Source organism: Lithobates pipiens, unplaced genomic scaffold (genome assembly GCF_037356315.1).
Source record: "Lithobates pipiens isolate NorthernLeopardFrog02 unplaced genomic scaffold, aLitPip1_a1.2 Scaffold_8, whole genome shotgun sequence".
NCBI classification, from domain to species: Eukaryota; Metazoa; Chordata; class Amphibia; order Anura; family Ranidae; genus Lithobates; species Lithobates pipiens.
The window spans coordinates 366,192,419-366,211,787 of record NW_027507903.1 but is presented as its reverse complement, the minus strand read 5'-3'; the positions used below and the strand labels follow the sequence as shown (position 1 = coordinate 366,211,787).

The 19,369-nt window shown below is 36.6% G+C and overlaps 1 protein-coding gene across 1 annotated transcript; it reads right to left on the bottom strand.

The window, feature by feature from the left end:
- Nucleotides 1–200: 200 nt before the first annotated feature.
- On the bottom strand, nucleotides 201–2,468 carry FOXI1 (forkhead box I1). The gene is made up of 2 exons (XM_077473503.1): nucleotides 1,824–2,468; nucleotides 201–1,332 (listed from the first exon to the last, which is right to left on the bottom strand). The coding sequence occupies exons 1-2, from the start codon at nucleotides 2,395–2,397 to the stop codon at nucleotides 794–796; spliced, it is 1,113 nt and encodes a 370-aa protein (XP_077329629.1). The 5' UTR covers nucleotides 2,398–2,468; the 3' UTR covers nucleotides 201–793.
- Between the last annotated feature and the right edge of the window lie 16,901 nt (nucleotides 2,469–19,369).

Here is a 19,369-nt window from a genome sequence, read left to right as displayed (position 1 = left end):
GGTTATTAAACTTTGCAGTTAGTGCTTTGTTCTTTGGCTTATTTCACTGAATAAATCTCAAAATGATGTAATTATACACTAATTATGTACAGTGGTTCTAGTTTCAGACCAATCTGGTCCTAGTAGCAAAAGACAAGAGGTGCATTATGATGTAAATGATGTTCTACATACTAATGACTAAAACAAGTGCACAGACTTCATTCATTTTATAAGATTTTATTATAAAATAACCCATTTCCCCTCAGTGATGTCTGATGCAATATATAAAATATTTAACATTAAAAAAGAAAAACAAATGTATTTAAGTCACTATCGTACCACATCAGTTGCCCCTACCCAGTTTTATTACTCCACAGTAAACATCTATACGTACAGACTGTAGAAAAAGACCCTATAGTAAATGTTTCTCAGCTAAAGCTTTGTCTTTCAACACAGTGATAATTTGCATCATCTTGCACAGTAATATTCAGATAAATTAATATATTTTGAAACTACAACATTTCTAAAATGTATGTACTACTTAAAATGTAAAGCAGTAGAAGGCAGTGTGTAACTAGCGGGCAGTCCAATGTTACTGGATGACAGTTAAATACACAAATCTATTTGAAGGTATGCTTGTTTGCAGTACATACATACATTGTGTGTATGTTTTGTGTGAGCATCAGCTTGTGTGTATCCATAAATACTATACACATACACAAATATTCAGGTTATCTGGTACAGTGATTTTTTTGCTGATGAAGGTACACTTCATTTCAGTATACTGTAAGGCTTTTCTACCTTATTCTGGTACTTATACCTCGGTGCCTTCTCGGGAGAATAGGGTATTGTTTGTGAGGCTGTTGTAGAAGTGGGGAGTGAACTGATTTAGTATAGAACTACTGTAACCAAAGGGATTTGATGACACAGTAGGGGACCAGTCTGATCCTCCGTGACTTGGTATGTTTGAAAGTGGTGAGTATGAGCTGAAACCAGCTGTATTCTGTGCCACTTTGTCAGATGTTTCATTACCGAGTCCAAGTGGTACTGATCTGCTTACAGAACCAGCATTGTTAACATAAGTAGTCATGCTAGAGAGAAAATTGTTAAGGCATGGTGTTATGGCGGGTGGGGATAGTCTTTTTTCAGTTGAGTCATCAGTTCCTGGTGAAGAACTCTCCAGCATGTCTTGATGTTCTCCATTTTTTGGGCTGTCAGGCAGTGAACCCCCTTCTGCTTTATCAGACATTAGCTGGCCATTGGTATCAGACTTTCTCTTTCTCTTTCTGCGGAAATTTCCATTGTCAAACATTTTTTCACAATTTGGGTCCAGAGTCCAGTAATTTCCTTTTCCTATTAATAGAAAATATAATGCTTAGGATATTTTTTCACTTTAGATAAAAGAACATATGGATCATATGTGGTTCTGTATGTCCCGTTTAAAAGCACTTTAACAGCATGATTCATGCAATATTGTAATAGTATTCAGATTATGAAATGTGTGGCTGGGCATATAATATAGAGTTTTAGACACAGCAATGGATAATAATCAACTAGGGACACAAAGGAAAACAAAATTGACTTTAACGTGATATTTTTCAGTTTTAAAATACACAAAGCATCAATCTACAACAAGAGGCATAGACATTTCCTCATAGTTCCTATTATTGTTTAAATTCCTTTGAATTTTTTTTAAGCATACTGAAACATATACTGATTACAGCAGTTATTTCAGACATTTCATCACTTATTGGAAAGGCAATTAATATTAAGAAAAATAGGACATATTTTTATTAGGAAATATTACTAAATGTCATAAAATAAACTATAAAAAAGTCACTTACCTGGATCATCTTCATCCCTTGGAACTTTTTTGAAGCAATCATTTAAGGATAAATTATGCCGGATAGAGTTTTGCCAGCCAGCTTTGCTTTTGTTGTAGAAAGGAAAATTGTCCGCAACATATTGATAGATTTGGCTAAGTGTCAGTCTTTTATCTGGAGCACCATGTATTGCCATTGCAATTAAGGCTGAGTAGGAATAAGGTGGTCTCACCAATTTCATGAGTTCTTCTTGAGATGGAATTGGAAGCCAGCCTAACTCAGATCCTCCTAAGCCATGCATGTTAGGCAAAAGCTGTCTCTGCATACCATATGACTGAGGCATGAAGTGGCTGGTGTTGGATCCTTGCAGGTAGGGAGGTGGTGTGATGGATGGCCCATTCAGCCATAGATAAGGATTAGCAGTAGTGCTGTAATCTCCAGTGTCAAAGTTTGAAGGTCGTTGAGGACTAGGCATAGTCTGAGGATGGAAGATGCTGTCACAGTATATATTGATCTCTGGAGGTTCTTGCCCAATGTTTGGAAATTGTGGCCCACATCGAGTTGGAGAATGTGTCTGTGGATCAAATGCACTCATGGTATAAAGCTGGTAGGCTGGAGAGTCAGATGCACCTGTGCTTGCAACTGTCCCTGGAACAGGTGTATCACCTGTGCCCTTCCTCAGCACTTCTTATACACCTGTCAGCAGCTAGGTTTTTGAATATGCTCCGCCTAGCTTTCACTGACTGGCTGGAGATGAAATGATATGCCTTTTTGGAATGCTGGCAGCCTATAAACCCATTTAAAAATTATGAGAGTTTATCTTTCAAATGAATGGAATATTTTTTTAAGTTCTCTAAAAAAAATACTACAGTTTCATAAGATTTTAAACAGGGAAAAGTCCTAACAGAGAAAAAAAAAAAAGTATTAACAAAATCATGGCAATACAAAAAGGGACAAAATGCATTTATAACAACATGGTAACATTTTATAGATGTGTATAAAAGGAGGTTGTATTGCAAAACATGTAGGGCAAAGTGTTCTTATTTTAGCAGAAAGTGTGTTTTACAATTGATGCACTGCGTGCTTTAAAACACAAACACTAAATAAAATTCTTGCACAGATAACCCACATGTATATTAAAGCAGAGCACTGATTTTATATGTCAAAAAATGCATTTATGAAATGTAAAACATTTACTACTACTACTACAGTGTACTGCCTTCTGTTTATGGTCTGGAGTTTGTGCTGTTTAATTACCATATAAAGAGAGATAAGCATCACATATCATCTTTACCCTTCATAATGTTTAGTTTCCTGCATACAGTGTTTGTGCAGACCTATTGCTATACAATGAAATGTGTATTGATTCATGAATAGTTCCTCCTTTTATACTTTGCTGCTAATGTATTAATGGCTTGTTGTAATTACAACTAGTTTTAGTGTAGACAATTTACACACTGCTGTAAAGAAAAACAGTCCAAAGGAAAGTGCAAACATTTCACAAAGAATACACATTACAGATGCATTTTGGGGCTTACAATCTAATAATCATTGAGAGCAAGAGAAATAGCTAAGCAGTTACTTGGAAAAATAATAAATGCATTTTAACTTCTGCATTTCATTCATAAATCACATCTTTACGGGGGCTTTTAAACGTATCTTTCTTGATTTCACATTGCTTTTGCTTTTTCAGGCCATTTTAAAAAAGAACATAAAATATATTACTAATATAGAGTGTTTGTATGGTCCAGATAAAAAAAAAAAAAAATTATATTTTTAATAATCGACATATAATTGTATAGCAAGAATAAGGAAAAAAAGATTAAATGACAACCTGTAAGTGTTAACAAGTGATAAAAAAAAGAGCACCAGCCTAAAAATAGACTGCAAAAAGAAAAAAAAAAAAAAGAAATCTGATATACTATATTTATATAATTTAAACTTATTGGAATGTAGTAATGCATGTATTAAAAGTAATCTGTACAAAAGTAGAAAATGATTTACCCTATATGCATATAATTTTCTTTGGTTTAAGGTCAGATTTAAAGGCCTGAGTGTAAAAAGAAATGTGGCATCTAAGTTTCATCTTTAAGATGTTGATATTAAATTAGTATTTTAAAACAACTGTATGTTATCCACAGCATCTTTAAAGGGAGAGTCCCAGGTAAGTCCCAAAATGATAGAAAACTTTGAGCTATTCTGTGACATATTGTTTTTCTAAACAGATAGCCTGTTCGATTGTTTTGGTTGTTGTTTTATCAGATAAGAATAATGGTGTTTATGTGATGCAGTACTCCCACCACTGGCTGGCCTGTCTTTGATGATGCTGACTATTTTGTTTGTACCACAAGTGCTACTGAGTGCTACTTCATTACTGATAAATAGAATGTCTGTGTTTGTTTGAAGGGTGGAGATGGCTCTCAAGACAAGAAATGATGATGTTCTCCACATCTTAGCACCTGCTATTCAAAGTCTGGACATGGGAGATACCAGACTGATAACTTTGGATTCTATTTTTTTTCCCTCCGTGCAACCTCCATGACATATTTGATGATTTGAATTGTAAAATTTAAAATCAGATTTGGCAAAGAATAATAAGCATCCTAGTACCTAAAGAAAAATGAGAAATACACATTTTTATCAGAAAAAATGTTCGTTCCAACCATTCAGTAAAAATGTCAAATGTATAGGGTCTAATTATTCATAAACCAATCATTAGACCCCAATCTATACCCTACATGTATACTTGCTGTAAAGTACACACTACGTATGCACTCCATTACGGTCAGTGTTGCATGCTCACATGCTCCTATATGTTGTATTAGCATGAGATCAAAGCAAGTCATGTAAACATATTCAGACTATCAAGTCTCTTGGGTTACACTTGTCACATATGCTGGTGAACCTTGGAGAAAAGTTGGATTGATTTATTGATGGAGAAAGTTGTATTGGTATGGAGATAATTCATACTGTACTTTTTGCTGACCTGGCAATAAATGCACTGCGCATGCGCAGTCTTTGAATCAAGAAGTGCCCTTTCTCCTGTGATACTGGGGGTGAATGCCCAATGACTGCCGTGATTTGGATATAAGCCAGGATGTAACAAAGTACACAATGGTAATATTGTGGCCAGGCTCCGTGGGTGACAGAAAAGACTTATGGTATGGCATTTGCATTAAACAATATTTTTATAAACAGCACAGTTTATTTTAAACTACTGGAGCCCCTTGTCTTCATTAGTTAGTTTATATAAAAGCTGAAAGTAGCCTGTAAGTTAATGAATTGTAGAATATGTTCACTTTTTATAAACAGTTTTCAAATATTGCTAATCATTCAGGATATATATATATATTTTTAAATAGAAAAATAATTTTGGAAAACAATTCCACCAAAATGAATTCAGTTTAGCCCCCATATTTTATGAAGCATTTTGGTAACATAAGTAATGAAAATGTTACTGCCAAATAAATAGATCCATTTATTGAATGTAAAAAAAATTATATATAAAATCTAGTATGCCGGCCTGAACTGAGTTTATTAGAGTGCCATCTGATTCTTCTTGTATACTCTATTGGCCTCTACTGTCTATGATCAACTAAATATATTGTGTACCACCTTCTTACAAAGTGAGTGTCAATCAATAGTCAAGCTACGATACAATCCTGCATTCTGTAGTGACATAACGGCTAGTGGGAGGAACCACAGTGCCCAGCAGGGAGTGCTTTCTGGCACACCAGGAGTTGTTGGATAGCAGTGCTATTTAGGAGAGCAAATGTTTTCGTAAATGTATTGCTGAAAATTATAACATGTTTTCTTTTATAGGCTTTTTTGTCGGTATATGGTCTTAATTTGTGATCCAAATGTGATCCATGAGGAAAATTCTAAAGCATACAGGCTTTTATTACATCTTGTCAGAAGCTTGACTTAAGGAAGGATTGCTACAAATCTGAAGCATCTTCACACCCTCACTATACTGTATCATTTTTCTCTTTCCAGACCCCTTCTGTTCTGTTGTTCTCATTAAGCCCCAATGCCCTTTGACTGCCTACAGCTTCATTTTGTATTACTCCTCTCATCTGCCTCCACTGCCCCCTGCACATCTCATCTGCCTCTGATGTCTGCCTTTTCTATAAAAAGCCCCTCTCTTCTGTCTCCAGTACCTCCCTGTACTGCTCTTGTCCACTTCCAGTGCCTCTTTCTTTGTACTCTAATGCAGCGTACACACAATCAGAATTCTCGTCGGAAAAGGCTCTGATGGTTTTCCCAACAGAATTCCGAAGGAATGCCGCACAAACTGTCTTGCCTACACATGGTTACACCAAATTCCGACCACCAAGAACGCAGTGACGTGCAACACATTCGACGGGACTAAAAAAAGGAAGTTCAATACCTAGTAGCCAATAGTGCATAGGAATTGCATACACACGATCGGAATTTTGGATAGAAAGTTTTTCCATCGGGAAAATTGAGAACATGCTATAAAATTTTTGTTGGCGGAAATCTGGACAGCTAAATTCCAATGGAGCCTACACACGATCGCATTTTCTGATGAAAAGCTCTCATCCGTCTTTTGCTGGCTGAAATTCCGATCGTGTGTACACGGCATAAGTCTCACATTGGTTTGCAGTGCCACTCTGTACTGTTCTTTTCATCAGCTTTCAGCTCCCTTCTTTACCGCTCAATTGGGACCTCCATTAGCCTTCTAGATTGCTCTTTGAATCCTGTACTGCTTCTCTTGCCTGCACCCTCCACTAAATCTCAGTAAAGCCCATCTTATTCATCTCAAAATCTCTCTATAATACTACTCATGACCCCTATGGCATCTCAGTATAACTCCTCTAGTCTACCTTCAACACCTTCCTAAATGTATTTTCTCGAACACTACTACTCTATATTCAATCTGTACTTTTTATCCTCGTCCAGTTCCCTGCTGTACTGCTCATCCTTGTTATTACCCATGTACCACACTCGAATTTTGACCCCCCCACCCCACCCCAAGCCATTAAAGCACCTCTTCTCCACCAACAGCATCTTCTCCTGTATTGTCTCTCTTCTTAATCCACCCTTATTGTATTAGTAATTTTTACAGCAGTATGGGGCTATACCAGCATATATCAACCAATACCTGGAAAATGGCTTCTCTATAGACCTTAATGCAGCCCTGATTATTTATCTTTATCTGTTTGCCTGTATCTGGCTCCACAGCTAGAGCTAGGGAGGTTCGTATCTGCTAAAGCTGTCAGAATTCAGGTGACTTTTGTCTCCAGGTACAAGCTGAATCAGACACAGGCAATAAAAGGGGGACATGTTAAAATGTTATGAATATGCCTACATAGTTGTACTAATATATTCAGATTATTAAATAGGCTAAATAATGACTGGTTCTCTTCCATTTGCAATACATCAGAAAGTGACAGTTGGCATAAATGGCAATATATGGCAATTCCCCTTGAAATAATGTTTATTATGCATATTCAACTTAATTTTTCTCACTATAGGTTGAGTATAGGTTTCAGCAAAAGTTTCAGAAAAAGATTCAAAGACTTTTTCCTTCTGCTGTTTATACATTTGTTCTCTATATATGTATTTTTACAGCAGAAATATCATAGTTAAACATACACAGTGGAAGCAGATGGAACATTGTCCCTCTCCTGCACTTGTCCACACATTAACATCCATAAGTGCAGTAAGTTAAATCTTGTCTGTCCATGATGTAATTGTGTTTAGGGCAGAGAATCCACAGCATGTATGTTCAACAGGGTTAAACATTGTAAAAAAGCTATACATATGCAGATAAAAGTAATCAATGCAACCTTTTGGAGCAAATGAGCTGCTTATAGGTTCAGTAAGAAGCATTTTTCTATTCTGGAAGTGCATGGAGAGAAAAAAAAAACATCTTAATAACTGGTAGTCATTAGAATTTGTATTTCGAGCAAATGGATATGCAATTGTAAGTTACAATCAAAAGTTATGATCATATCTTGACTATTGATTGACACCTACTTTCCCATGTGTGGCATATTGGTTGACTGGGTTGTCAACTAGAGATCAATTATTTATTCAGGAGAAATTGATCAGTTACTGTCTCAAAGTGTGTAGGATCATCTTGGTCCTGCAGAGTCACAGTAAAAATTGTAGTTTATCAGCTGCTGCTAGGCATAAGTTACCCAGCTCCGTGTCAGAAATGTAAATGCCCCAGCTTGTAGTCTCTAGTGATCATGTTTTAAGCATTTATGATGAGGGTACATACAGTAAACAATAAAAGAGTGGCTGCAGAGAGTTCATGATGCAAATGTTTGAAATGGTTTAAAGTCCCACTTTGCAGGGAGCACTGTATAGGGTTTAGAGGAATTCCTCCCTTCCTTCCTCAGAGTTCACAAATGCTAGGCAAACATTCATCAGCATAAAACTCAAGAAAGGCTTAGTTTTAGAGGGGATGAATTTAAAATATGACTTCACAATAGGGGCCTCACACTTGTAAGGTAATACTCGCTGAACTTCTCAATATACAGCAACAATCATAAAAGCAATATAAAGGCACCTAGCATTGGACTTAGTTGTGGATTAATGAAGAAGGAGGCAATTCCATTTTGTGCAATCTTCACTGCTAAGTTTAAGTTGTATAACATACTGACTATACCTACTGTAATACAAGCACAATATTGTGGAATCAGCAAAATTGTGAGTTAAACTGTAGCTTGTTATCAGAAAAATATCATTGTGTATGTACTAACTTTCTGCCCTTAATATACACTGTATTATGCATGTTAATAATAATAAAAAAAAAAATCGAATTTATTAACAGGATTATTATGAATGCTGTGTTGTAATTGCAAATGACTTCACAGATTAAATAGTTTTGATGTAATAACTAAATGTAACCAAAAAAAATAATTAGAGAACTTCCATATAAACCCCAGTCATTTATATATAGACTGATAAGCAATACTGGCATAGCTCTTTTTTTTTTTTACACATAATTAACCATTTACCATTTTTTGTTTAAATCAACATGATGTTGAATTTATCTACATTGTAGCTTTCAAATTCAGATTGTATGACTGCTATGGAATGGTTGAGAACATGCAACTGTTGAATTCTGTGTATGGACTCTTGTCTACATTGTTGTATTTTGTCTTGAATAGTGCAAAACACTCTGCCGTGGTACTTAGGTTTGCAATGTTTATACAACCATATTCACAATTGTATTGCTGACCAGATTTTGTATGTATCTGAAAAAAGTTCTCTTTATTTCCTTTGAAGGTTAACAGTTTATACTTGGGGATAGCCACTGTAAGTTATATAAATGTTCATTCCCAGAATGTTGTTTTTTTACCCCTATTTGCATTTGCATTTAATCTACACAGTAATTTAAGTAAATCTGTCACAAATTAAGCAAAAGAATGTAGAACAGACTAAAACAATGTAGATTTGTTTAATGTTATAAAATCCTGTTGACATTATTGAGGAATTGACACTTGCACATTTTTTTTTTTTATAAGTCTCTGCTTACAATTTAGACTTTTCAACAATACTTTGAACTAGGACACCGTAAATATTTATTCCAATTGCCATGATTCCGGATGTTTTTCTTTTTCACGCTTTTATTTGGAGTCTGTCCATCATGAAATAGCCTTCAACAGTAAAGTATTTTTGTTGTAAATATTGGAAAACTGCTACTTATGCCTAGATCAGTTTAAAGTACCATACACAATAGTCATGTTTACTGTTTTGACTTTATTTAGGCGGTCTGAAGATTATAGTAAATAGACAGCACAGTATATTTGGTTATATCGAAAAAAATGCGATAAAGAGTTAATGATTCTTTAGTGGAGGTGCGTGGGAAAAGTCTTAGTGACACAACAAATTTCGTTTTGAACCCCTGATCTTAAGCTTTGCCTTGTAATGAAAACAAACATTGTCGCTAGTATAACGCTTTAGTGAATTATGAGAAAAACATGAACAGGTACATGAAATTGTTTCTACCTTGAGTAGCATGGGCATTATTTCCCAAACAACTTGTAAAATCAGGTGTACTAAAATAAGTCATACTATTGTATCCTTATGGCCTTCATAGAAAGAGGATGTGCAGAATTGACTGAAACAATGCAGAAAGTGTGTTTATTTTTAGAGAAAATTGAGTACTGTCCGTGATACTTTTTTTTTATTTGCACTAACATACAATTTTTCAGGACAAGCTTTCGGGGTACGTCCCCTTCTTCAAGGTACTGCTTGGACCTTCAAGAAGGGGACATACCCCGAAAGCTTGACCTGAAAAATTGTATGTTAGTGCAAATAAAAAAAGTATCATGGACAGTACTCAATTTTCTCTGTCACAATTGCACTAATACGGCTACAATCACATCAAGTATGATGGAAGATACTGTTTATTTTTAGAAATTCTTACAGCCATTGCCAAGTTACCACAGGTGCCAAGTAACTAAGTGCTGAAGTAGATAGCTGCCCAGAAGCTTCAAAATTGTGAGTTTTATTAAAAATTGTATTAGCAATTATGTAAAACATTATGCAAAGAAATCTGTGATCTACCGAATAAAAATAAAAAATGCAACAATTTATTAATCACAAAATTTAATAATTTACGTAATATGTTAATATGTTCAATTGAAATCTCATATGACCTTGCATGGTAAAAAATTATACATAAAAAAACCTTCTTTATAGAACTGTATTACTAATGCAAAATGTTCACATTTAAAAAAAAAAAAGGAAGCTTACTATCATACTGTTTAACACACTGATGGTATATAATAAATAAAATAAAATCAGTAAGGGTAATAAAAATGCAAAATAAAAATGTGGAGTATAAAGATGTCTGAGTCATTCCTCTTATCTCTGGCTGGTAAACATGCAGGTTGGATTATGGATCATACCACTTTCTCTGTTTGAACCCCCCACTATTGGCCATCTGCCATGTCCCCTTACTACAGTCACTAATCAGGTAGCGAAAGCTAAAACACTTCCTAGTTTTTATACATGGAGATAAATCATGAATGAAATTATGAACAAAATCCAGATTACAGTTACTTAACTGTACACTTTTTGTCACAATACAGAATAAACTATATACTACATATTTCCTAAAATCATTAGAAATAATGCCATGTTTTCAGACATGTTGGGAGGAAATTCTGTACACCTTTAAAAGATATCACTAGAAGATATTCTATTTTTAAATCTCAGCCTCTACATTAGGACCGCTACATAAAGTTTATTCATATTAAACACAAGAACCCCCCACACTCATTTTTGAAATATTTTCCTAAAGAAATTTTGAAGATATAATTGCAACTCAAAAAACGTAATTATGGTAAGGATCACTATCATATATGTCAGAAATATGTCTGGGGACAAAATTTTTCCATAGTGGAGTACCTGAAGAGGGTATTAATCCTATTAAGTACTGCAATGCATGGTGTAAACATTTTATTCCAATCCAATGTATAATAAATATAACAGTAGAATATAAATTTATGAAATGGTTGACTGTAGTAATGCTGAAAACGTTTACATTGTAAAGGAAAAAAAAACAGGAATGAAACTAGTACAATAATAATTATGACATAAGAACAAAATAGTTATAAGAACAAAATAATGTTTCCATTAGGATTTTGGCAGGTTGAAGTGTGCCGTAATGTCATAGTCTACATTCATAAGCAAGCTTTTCAGCCTGTCCTTGTATACTACAGCCTAATGTTCTCTACTCATTTGGAGAGTCTTGGTGGATATAAAAGGTCAACTTTTGTTTTGAGTAAATCTTGAGCATAATGCAATCCTGGCTTTGATGAGCAGTTCAGGATGGTTTATGCCTGTGGCAATGTGTACTTATTTACAGTAAAAATATATAAAATAGATGTTTAGTACTGAAAAAAACATGAGTCATTGCAGTAGCTCTCAGTCATATGACCCTGGCGTAAGCTGAACAGCCAGATATAACCAGGAGATACAGTGCCAGGGTAAAGAATTCTGAACAGAATGTACAACAGTGTAACTAGTCTACTTGCTTGCACCTACATGTCTTAAGCTTGGTGCACACGGGCCAAAAAATGGCCAGTTCAGCAGGAACTTTTGAAGGGACACAATGTAAAATCAGCATCCGAGCATCGCTTGCAGCCGATGGTGGTGGGTGGGCGTTAGGGCCTCCCTGCTGTCAGAATACAATAGAACAGCAGGGCAGATTGTTGCAACAGTTGTGTTGGTACAGTGATCTTCAGCTTCAAAATTGATCAAACTATCAGTGAATACCCAGTGTTCAATTTCCATTAAACCGATCAAAGCACTATAGGGGTTGACTTACTAAAAGCAAATAGACTGTTCACTTTGCAAGGGAATTTTCCCAGAGTTTAGTGGATGAGGTGAAGTTCTGCTGACTTTCATCATCCAATCATGTGCAAGAAAAAATTATGTTTTTATTTTATTTATTTTTTTGCATGTAATTGGGTATCTTTTCAATGTGAAATTGTGCCATATTCACTAAATTCTGGAGATAATTCCCTTGTAAAATGCAACTGTTCTTGTGAAGTAAAAAGTTTATTTACCTTTAATAAATTATCCCCTATGAGTTAAGCAGGCCTTATATGAAGGAAAAAGAATTGCTTGATTCCCCCATCAACACAGTAGATGATCCCTCCCGCGGGGCTATTGTGGAACGCAGGGAGTCATCCCTGCTGGGAGAACACAGGGATTATTGCTAGTGCTTGTGCCACTGACAATAATCGCATTCCCAAAATCCAACATGCTGGTTGTCCCCAAGTCGATCTACCCAAATCACTCAATGGATCAACTTGGGTACATTCAGCCTACCCATAGATTGTTTGAATCTTGGCTGGTCCTTGCTGAACCAGCCAAGAATTGAACCATAATGATTGTTGCGCTAAGGTATTTTCAGCAGGCAAAGCTATGTTGTCTGGGGTGGTGAGAGAATGGTTAAAAAGTTAGGATCTTGAACATATAGTCCAAAGTTCTGACAAATGAGCAGCAGAGAGTCAAATCAAAATGATGTTAGGTATTACCCCTGAAGAGGTGCAGGGTTTTTAAGGACAGTCCATAGCCTGGGAGATTACCACAGGGAGTATAGCTGGCACAGGGAAGGCAGCACGCTGAAGAGCAGAAGAACCTCTGGGGGGAATACAAGAAAAACAGACAAGCAGCGCCAATTTAAGTGCAGCAATATTGTAACATATTTAATCAAGTAGTAATGAACTCACTCGAAAATGGATAAAAGCAGGCACATCATGGTAAATGTCAGATGGGCAGTAGGGTTCCAGAACAATCATCTAGCCAGTGCTGTTGTGTCTTGCTCGGAGGCGCCAGTGGTTTCCAGTGTCCCGGGCTAGAGCGTACAGGGTCCAGGAGGAAGCTGTCACTCAGGAAGTCCCTGGTCTCAGCAGGGGGAAGCTATTAGGTGCATGCATTCGGAGCATGCGTGCTCCTTCATCAGGCATAGTCGTCAGCCATCTCAGGTGTGGTATATAGAGCTGGTAGGGCGGGTGGGCCCATCAGATCACAGGGCCATCCCCCTTTCAGTAATCACACACACCAGTGAAGCCAAGGGGCGTCGATTGGGCATGAATAATGTAGAACATTTAGAACTTTATATATATAGGAAGGGAGAACTCATATAATTAAAATTGGATGGATGAGCTGATTGGAATTTGTTGAATTAGATTAAAAATAAAAATAATAAAAATAATGATAGAAATACAAATAAAAATAATAATAGAAATAAAAAATAAAAATAAATTGTCTTGTCTTAAGGCTATAAGGATCCTGTGAAACAATATGATGGGAATTGATTAGTAAGCAATATCCATGCTTGTAATTAAATGAAAATGTGAAATAAGAACTATTGTGGATGATCTCATAGAAGGGGGAAGGGGGAAAGGACAAGGAAGAAATATTAGTACAATGGCAGAGAGATTGGATAACATAATTTATATGACAGAATTGATCTTGATGGCTTTGTTTAGGCCTCCAGGCACGAGGGCATCCAGGGTATAAATCCAGAAAGTTTCCCTCTCGCAGAGACATTTAAAACTCTCTGCAAGAGGGAGAGTCCTGGGTATCTGTTCTATTACCTAGACCTGAAGTACGTCAGTAGAGCCCTGATGGAATTCTTTGAAATGTTTAGGGATTTTTAGGTTACAGTATTCTTCTATTGACCTACGGTGTTCACCGAACCTTTTTCGTAATGTCCGGATAGTAAGACTGATGTAAAGCAGACCACATGGACAGGAGACACAATATATTACAAAATCGGGAGAACAATTATAAAATTAGTTTAGGAGGTATGTTTTCCCTTTGGTAGTGAATGATTTCCGACAGTGGATAACAAATTTGCAAGTCAGGCATTGTAATTTTTTGCATTGATACATGACTTTGAAAAAAATGACAATGCCTGACTTGCAAATTTGTTTTCCACCATCAGAAATCATTCACTACCAAAGGGAAAACATAACTCCTAAACTAATTTTATAATTGTTCTTCCGATTTTGTAATATATTCTGTCTCTTGTTCCTGTGGTCTGCTTTACAATGGTCATACTATCCGGACATTATTAAAAAAGTTCGGTGAACACTGTAGGTCATTAGAAGAAGACTGTAACCTAAGTATCCCTAGACATTTCAAAGAATTCCATCAGGGCTCTACTGACGGACTTTGGTTCTGGGTAATAGAACAGATACATAGGGGTCTCCCTTTTACATTTTCATTTAACTACAAGCATGAATATTGCTTACTAATCAATTCCCATCATATTTTTTCACAGAATCCTTATAGTCTTAAGACACTATTAAATCCCACACATAGAAACAGCCCAAGTAAGTACATTTACTATATAGTATAGTTTACCTTTTATGACATTGCATGTTTATATTTGCATGTGTATATGCGTGTATGTGTGTTTGTGCGTGTGTATATGCATGCACACATATATAGGTTTTTTTTCTCATGTATTTAAAGTTTTTAACCTTTTTTCTGCCCCTTTTTTTCCTTCTTCTTTTTTTATATTTATTATATTTATGTATTTTTCTATTTTTCCAATTTTTTATTATTTTTTTCTATTTTTCCTCTTTTCATTTTTTTTTTTAACATTGTTATTACAATTATTTTTATTTTTATTTATTTCTATTATTATTTTCATTTGTATTTCTATCATTATTGTTATGTTTAATCTCATTTATCCTCCAATCAGATCATCCATCCAATCTTGATACATTTTTGTGATTTTTGGTGTTTCATGTCTTTTATTACTCTTTGTGTGCCCTGTCTTCTTTACACTGTGTATATGTGTTCTCCCTTCCTATATATAAAGTTCCAAATGTTCTGCATTATTCACGCCCAATCCTCGCCCCTTGGCTTCACTGGTGTGTGTGATTACTGAAAGGGGAACGGCCCTGTGATCTGATTGGCCCGCGCACCCTGCCAGCTCTATATACCACACCTAAGATGGCCGATGACTATGCCTGATGAAGGAGCACGCATGCTTTGAACGCGTGCACCTCATAGCTTCCTCTCACTATGACCAGGGACTTCCTGAGTGATGGCTACATCCTGCGCCCGGTACGATCTAACTAGGGACACTGGAAACCACTGGTGCCGCCAAGCAAGACACCACAGCACTGGCTGGATGATCATTCTGGAACCCTGCTATCCATCTGACATTTACCATGATGTGGCTGCTTTTATCCATTTTCGAGTGAGTTCATTACTACTTAATTAAATATGTTACAATATTGCTGCACTTAGATTGGTGTTGCTTGTCTGTTTTCTTTTAGGCAGAAAAGGAACATTCAGACAGGTATATTCAAAAGTACAGCGCTCACAATAGGGGACTCAAGGTTGACTCATTTCATGACTGTCTCCTATATTTAGTGGCTATAGCATCAGTTCAGCAGGTTTAGATTAAGCGCTGAGACAAGCATGGACTGCTTCAACCTTCATTCCACCACTTTGAACTGAACTTTTTGCATTGAAACTTCCAGCTACAGTAAGTCACATACAGTGAAAGTTAGTGGGTTGCTTACACTCCATCTAATTCACAAATGTGTTTTTTTTTTTTTTTTTACAGAATACAAGGTGTTCTGTGATTGTACAAGAGGATTAGCGTATGAACATGATGATTTACTCTTGTTGAATCACAAAACACATTGTACTCTGTGAAAGGAATACAAGTCCTTTTGTGAATGGCAGAGGTGGGTGCAGACGACCCCACTATCCTTTACTGTATGAAATGTATTAGAGCTGGGACTGTAAGTTTCATTGTTAAGTGCAAATGAAATGAATAAATAAGGAACAATAAAAAGTGGTGCAAGTACTTTGAGTAGGCCTTGCAACCTGTTTCACGCAGTGAGATCCCAAACTCATAGTGCTGCTCTGGCACCCCCAGGTTGCCACTCGCAGGGGATGTTTCACACCATGTGTCCTCTGCCTTCCCAGCCCCTGGCCACACCAGATAGCACTGCTCAAATCAGGAGGCACTGGCCCCTCGGAATTCTCCACAAGGGGTTTACTCCTGGTCTCCACCGCCTGGCAACGCTCCTGTTTCTATTCCCATGGGATGATCCCTTCGGACCCCATCATTCCAGCAGGTATACTACACAGCCAGCCATCCAAGCCAGATTACGACAGCCATGCCAAGCAAAGTGCACTAACACATTAATTCGTCACCACAGTAAAATAGTTACATTCAGCAGCTACTGGAGCATACACACATGAACGGGAATATTATACAAAAAACCTACAGGATAAGCACAATACATGTAGAAAAATATAAAAAGTAAGAGAATACTGTATTGTTGTCACCAGATTCACACAAATTTCACCCAAGATTCATGCATTTTGCCAGCTGAATCCCATTAGAAATGTTGTTGTGTCTTCGATTCTGCAATGAATTCTGAGCCCTTCTTTCAATGATATGATATATTGTCCCTCTCTGGTTCCTGAATACAATTATAATTTGCAGCCCCTCGTAAGTTACAGAGCTCATTCACACCGCAGAACATGTGATTTTCTACATTTTTTGTATTAGCTTCAATAATAAAAGGTATGTACATAATGCTAGCTAGGTTTTGGTGTATTCTCAAAACAAAATATTTGCTTACAGTGGCTCATATATAGATGAATGTGTCAAAGCATACTGTACTCGGTTACATTGTGGTATACTTATATAAATAAATACTCCATAACCCATCAGGTACTGCAGACCTTTTTTTGTAGAAATGACTAGACTTTTGAACTTACTTTGCCAGGGTAGATGGAACCCAGCAGCAGAAATATTTATTTTGTTTGTATGTTTTTCTTTGTAAATTGTTCACATATGTTTTATAATTAAAAACACTACTACTAAAAAAACTTTTAGTAATTACATTTTTTTTTTTTATAATTTATGCAGTGGACCATATGTACAACTAAAGTAACTAAAACATACATCAGTAGAGTCATTTATTGTATGGTGGCTTTATTTTCCATCTCACTTCTTGGCTGATAATTATTTCTGTGAAAAATAGCCGGTGTGTCTTTAAAATGACCAAAGATTTGAGATGATATTTTTGCAATAATTCAGAAACATACATATATCGCACTTTCTCCTCAATTAAATATTCATGTAGTTTCCTGATAGTAACCTAATTTCTAAAAAAATTACATTTCCACAATTAATTTCAACAGCTAATGTCTCCCTCTAGTGTTCATCTAAGGCATAACACTGAAAATTAAAAGCATAACCTTTATTAGCTTTTCCTGGGAAAGACACGCAGAGACTGCCTTTGCTTGTGAAAATGCTAGCTGCTTCCCTAACTGTCTGACTTCAATAGTTCTTGTACCCTGATCTAGAACAAGCATGCAGATTGGGATAAGCCCATGTTTTTCTGCCAGTAAATAATTTATACTACCCTCTTCATGTTTCTTGTCTGGTCATTAGCCTAGGCTTATGCCATCATGCACAGCTCACTCTCACCCTCTCACTAGTGTGAGAGTTTGCCAGTAAGGGAGGGGGAATGAGTCATACGAGGGCCAATGAGAACTGCAGAGCTGGAGGTGTGCCTCTGTGTAAATCCGAAAAGTGAATAGGCAGCAGCTTCAGCTGCCCACAGTTAAAATGGTTGCAGCCAGACTTAGTGGAGAGAGATTTCTGCAGCATATTTGGCAAGTGCAGAATCACAGTATATATAAAATAATAAGCAAAGTGGTTGGAAGGAAGCTTCAGAGTGGCAAAGATGTCTTTATTACAAATTATGTGAGCAGACTGCAGTTCTACTTTACGTTAAAGCCTAACTCCAGCTTTTGGTTAACTTACATAGTTAGTTTGCATCAAGCTGATCTAAATGTACTATTTCCCTCACTAACAGATGCTGCAGCTGTGAGCTCTGTATAAATTGTATGTAGTATACAGCACTGTGTTCCAGCAGTGTTCCCAGAACAAATCGAGTCGGGCTTAACTCTGCTCAGCCATTCACAGGGAGATTTGTCATTTCTAAATGAGCACAAGGCTTCGCCTGATTGGCTGAACTAGAGAGGTGGGTGGGGGACGTCACAATATCCCCCTCAGTTACCCAATTGGAGAAAGCCTTCATTCATAAATTGCAAATCTCTCTGTGAATGGCTGAACAACCTGACGTGCTTTTATTTTGGGAACAGGACAGGAAGTTCTAGACCCACTTCCGGGAACACAGCACTGTATACTAAATGTAGCTGAGGCTACACAAAAAACTCACAGCCGCTGTATCTGTTAGTAAAGTAAATCATTTGGACCAGCTTAGTCCAAAATAACTATTTAAAGTTCATTAAAACCCAGAGTTAGGCTTTAACTCTAATAGACAGGTGGTCAGCATGACAGCCAAGCAACTAGCAGAATTATAAATTAACAATGGCAGCTTTGAGGTTTTTCTTATGAAGAGTGTCCTTCAGAGCAAATCAGTAATAAATATACCGGTAACTGCTACCAGGATGTCAAATATACCCTATGGTTTGAATGCCTACAGAATCACTGACACAGAACCTCACTTGCTGCATGCACAACTATTAAAAAATGAAGAGAAACACAATTACTCTATGAAAGAAATGCATAAAAGGAATTGTGAGTGTCTGTGAGCATGCTGTCTTGTGGTACATTGTATTCCTTTGCTATATTGTAGACTATCAAATGTTGCCATCTTGTGGAGTTAATGAGCATTACATTTATCTGTACATACATGTGTAACATACAGTACAAAAATGCAATTATGTCTAGTACAGTACTGTCACCTCGAGGGTATGTAAGCTTTAACAGGTGGCATATAACTAAAGTATTAATATTGTAGAACAGTGGTCTCCAAACTGCGGCTTGGGGCCAGATGTGGCCCTTCGCTTGCTTTTATCCGGCCATTGTTTCACTAATTCATTAACTGACACCAACAATGGGGCATAATTATTTTCACTGGCACCAATAAAGGGGCACAATTCCTCCCAATGACACCAATGATGGGACACAATTTCAATGACACCAATAAGGGGACACAACTCCTCCCAATGACACTAACAATGAGGCAACATGACACCAATGATTAGACAAA

Excerpts from the sequence above, each read along its gene's own strand:
- FOXI1 (XM_077473503.1), bottom strand. The coding sequence starts at position 2,397 with ATGAGTGCATTTGATCCACAGACACATTCTCCAACTCGATGTGGGCCA. Across the intron at positions 1,333-1,823 it reads AAGGGATGAAGATGATCCAG|GAAAAGGAAATTACTGGACT; the intron begins GTAAGTGACTTT and ends TTCTATTAATAG.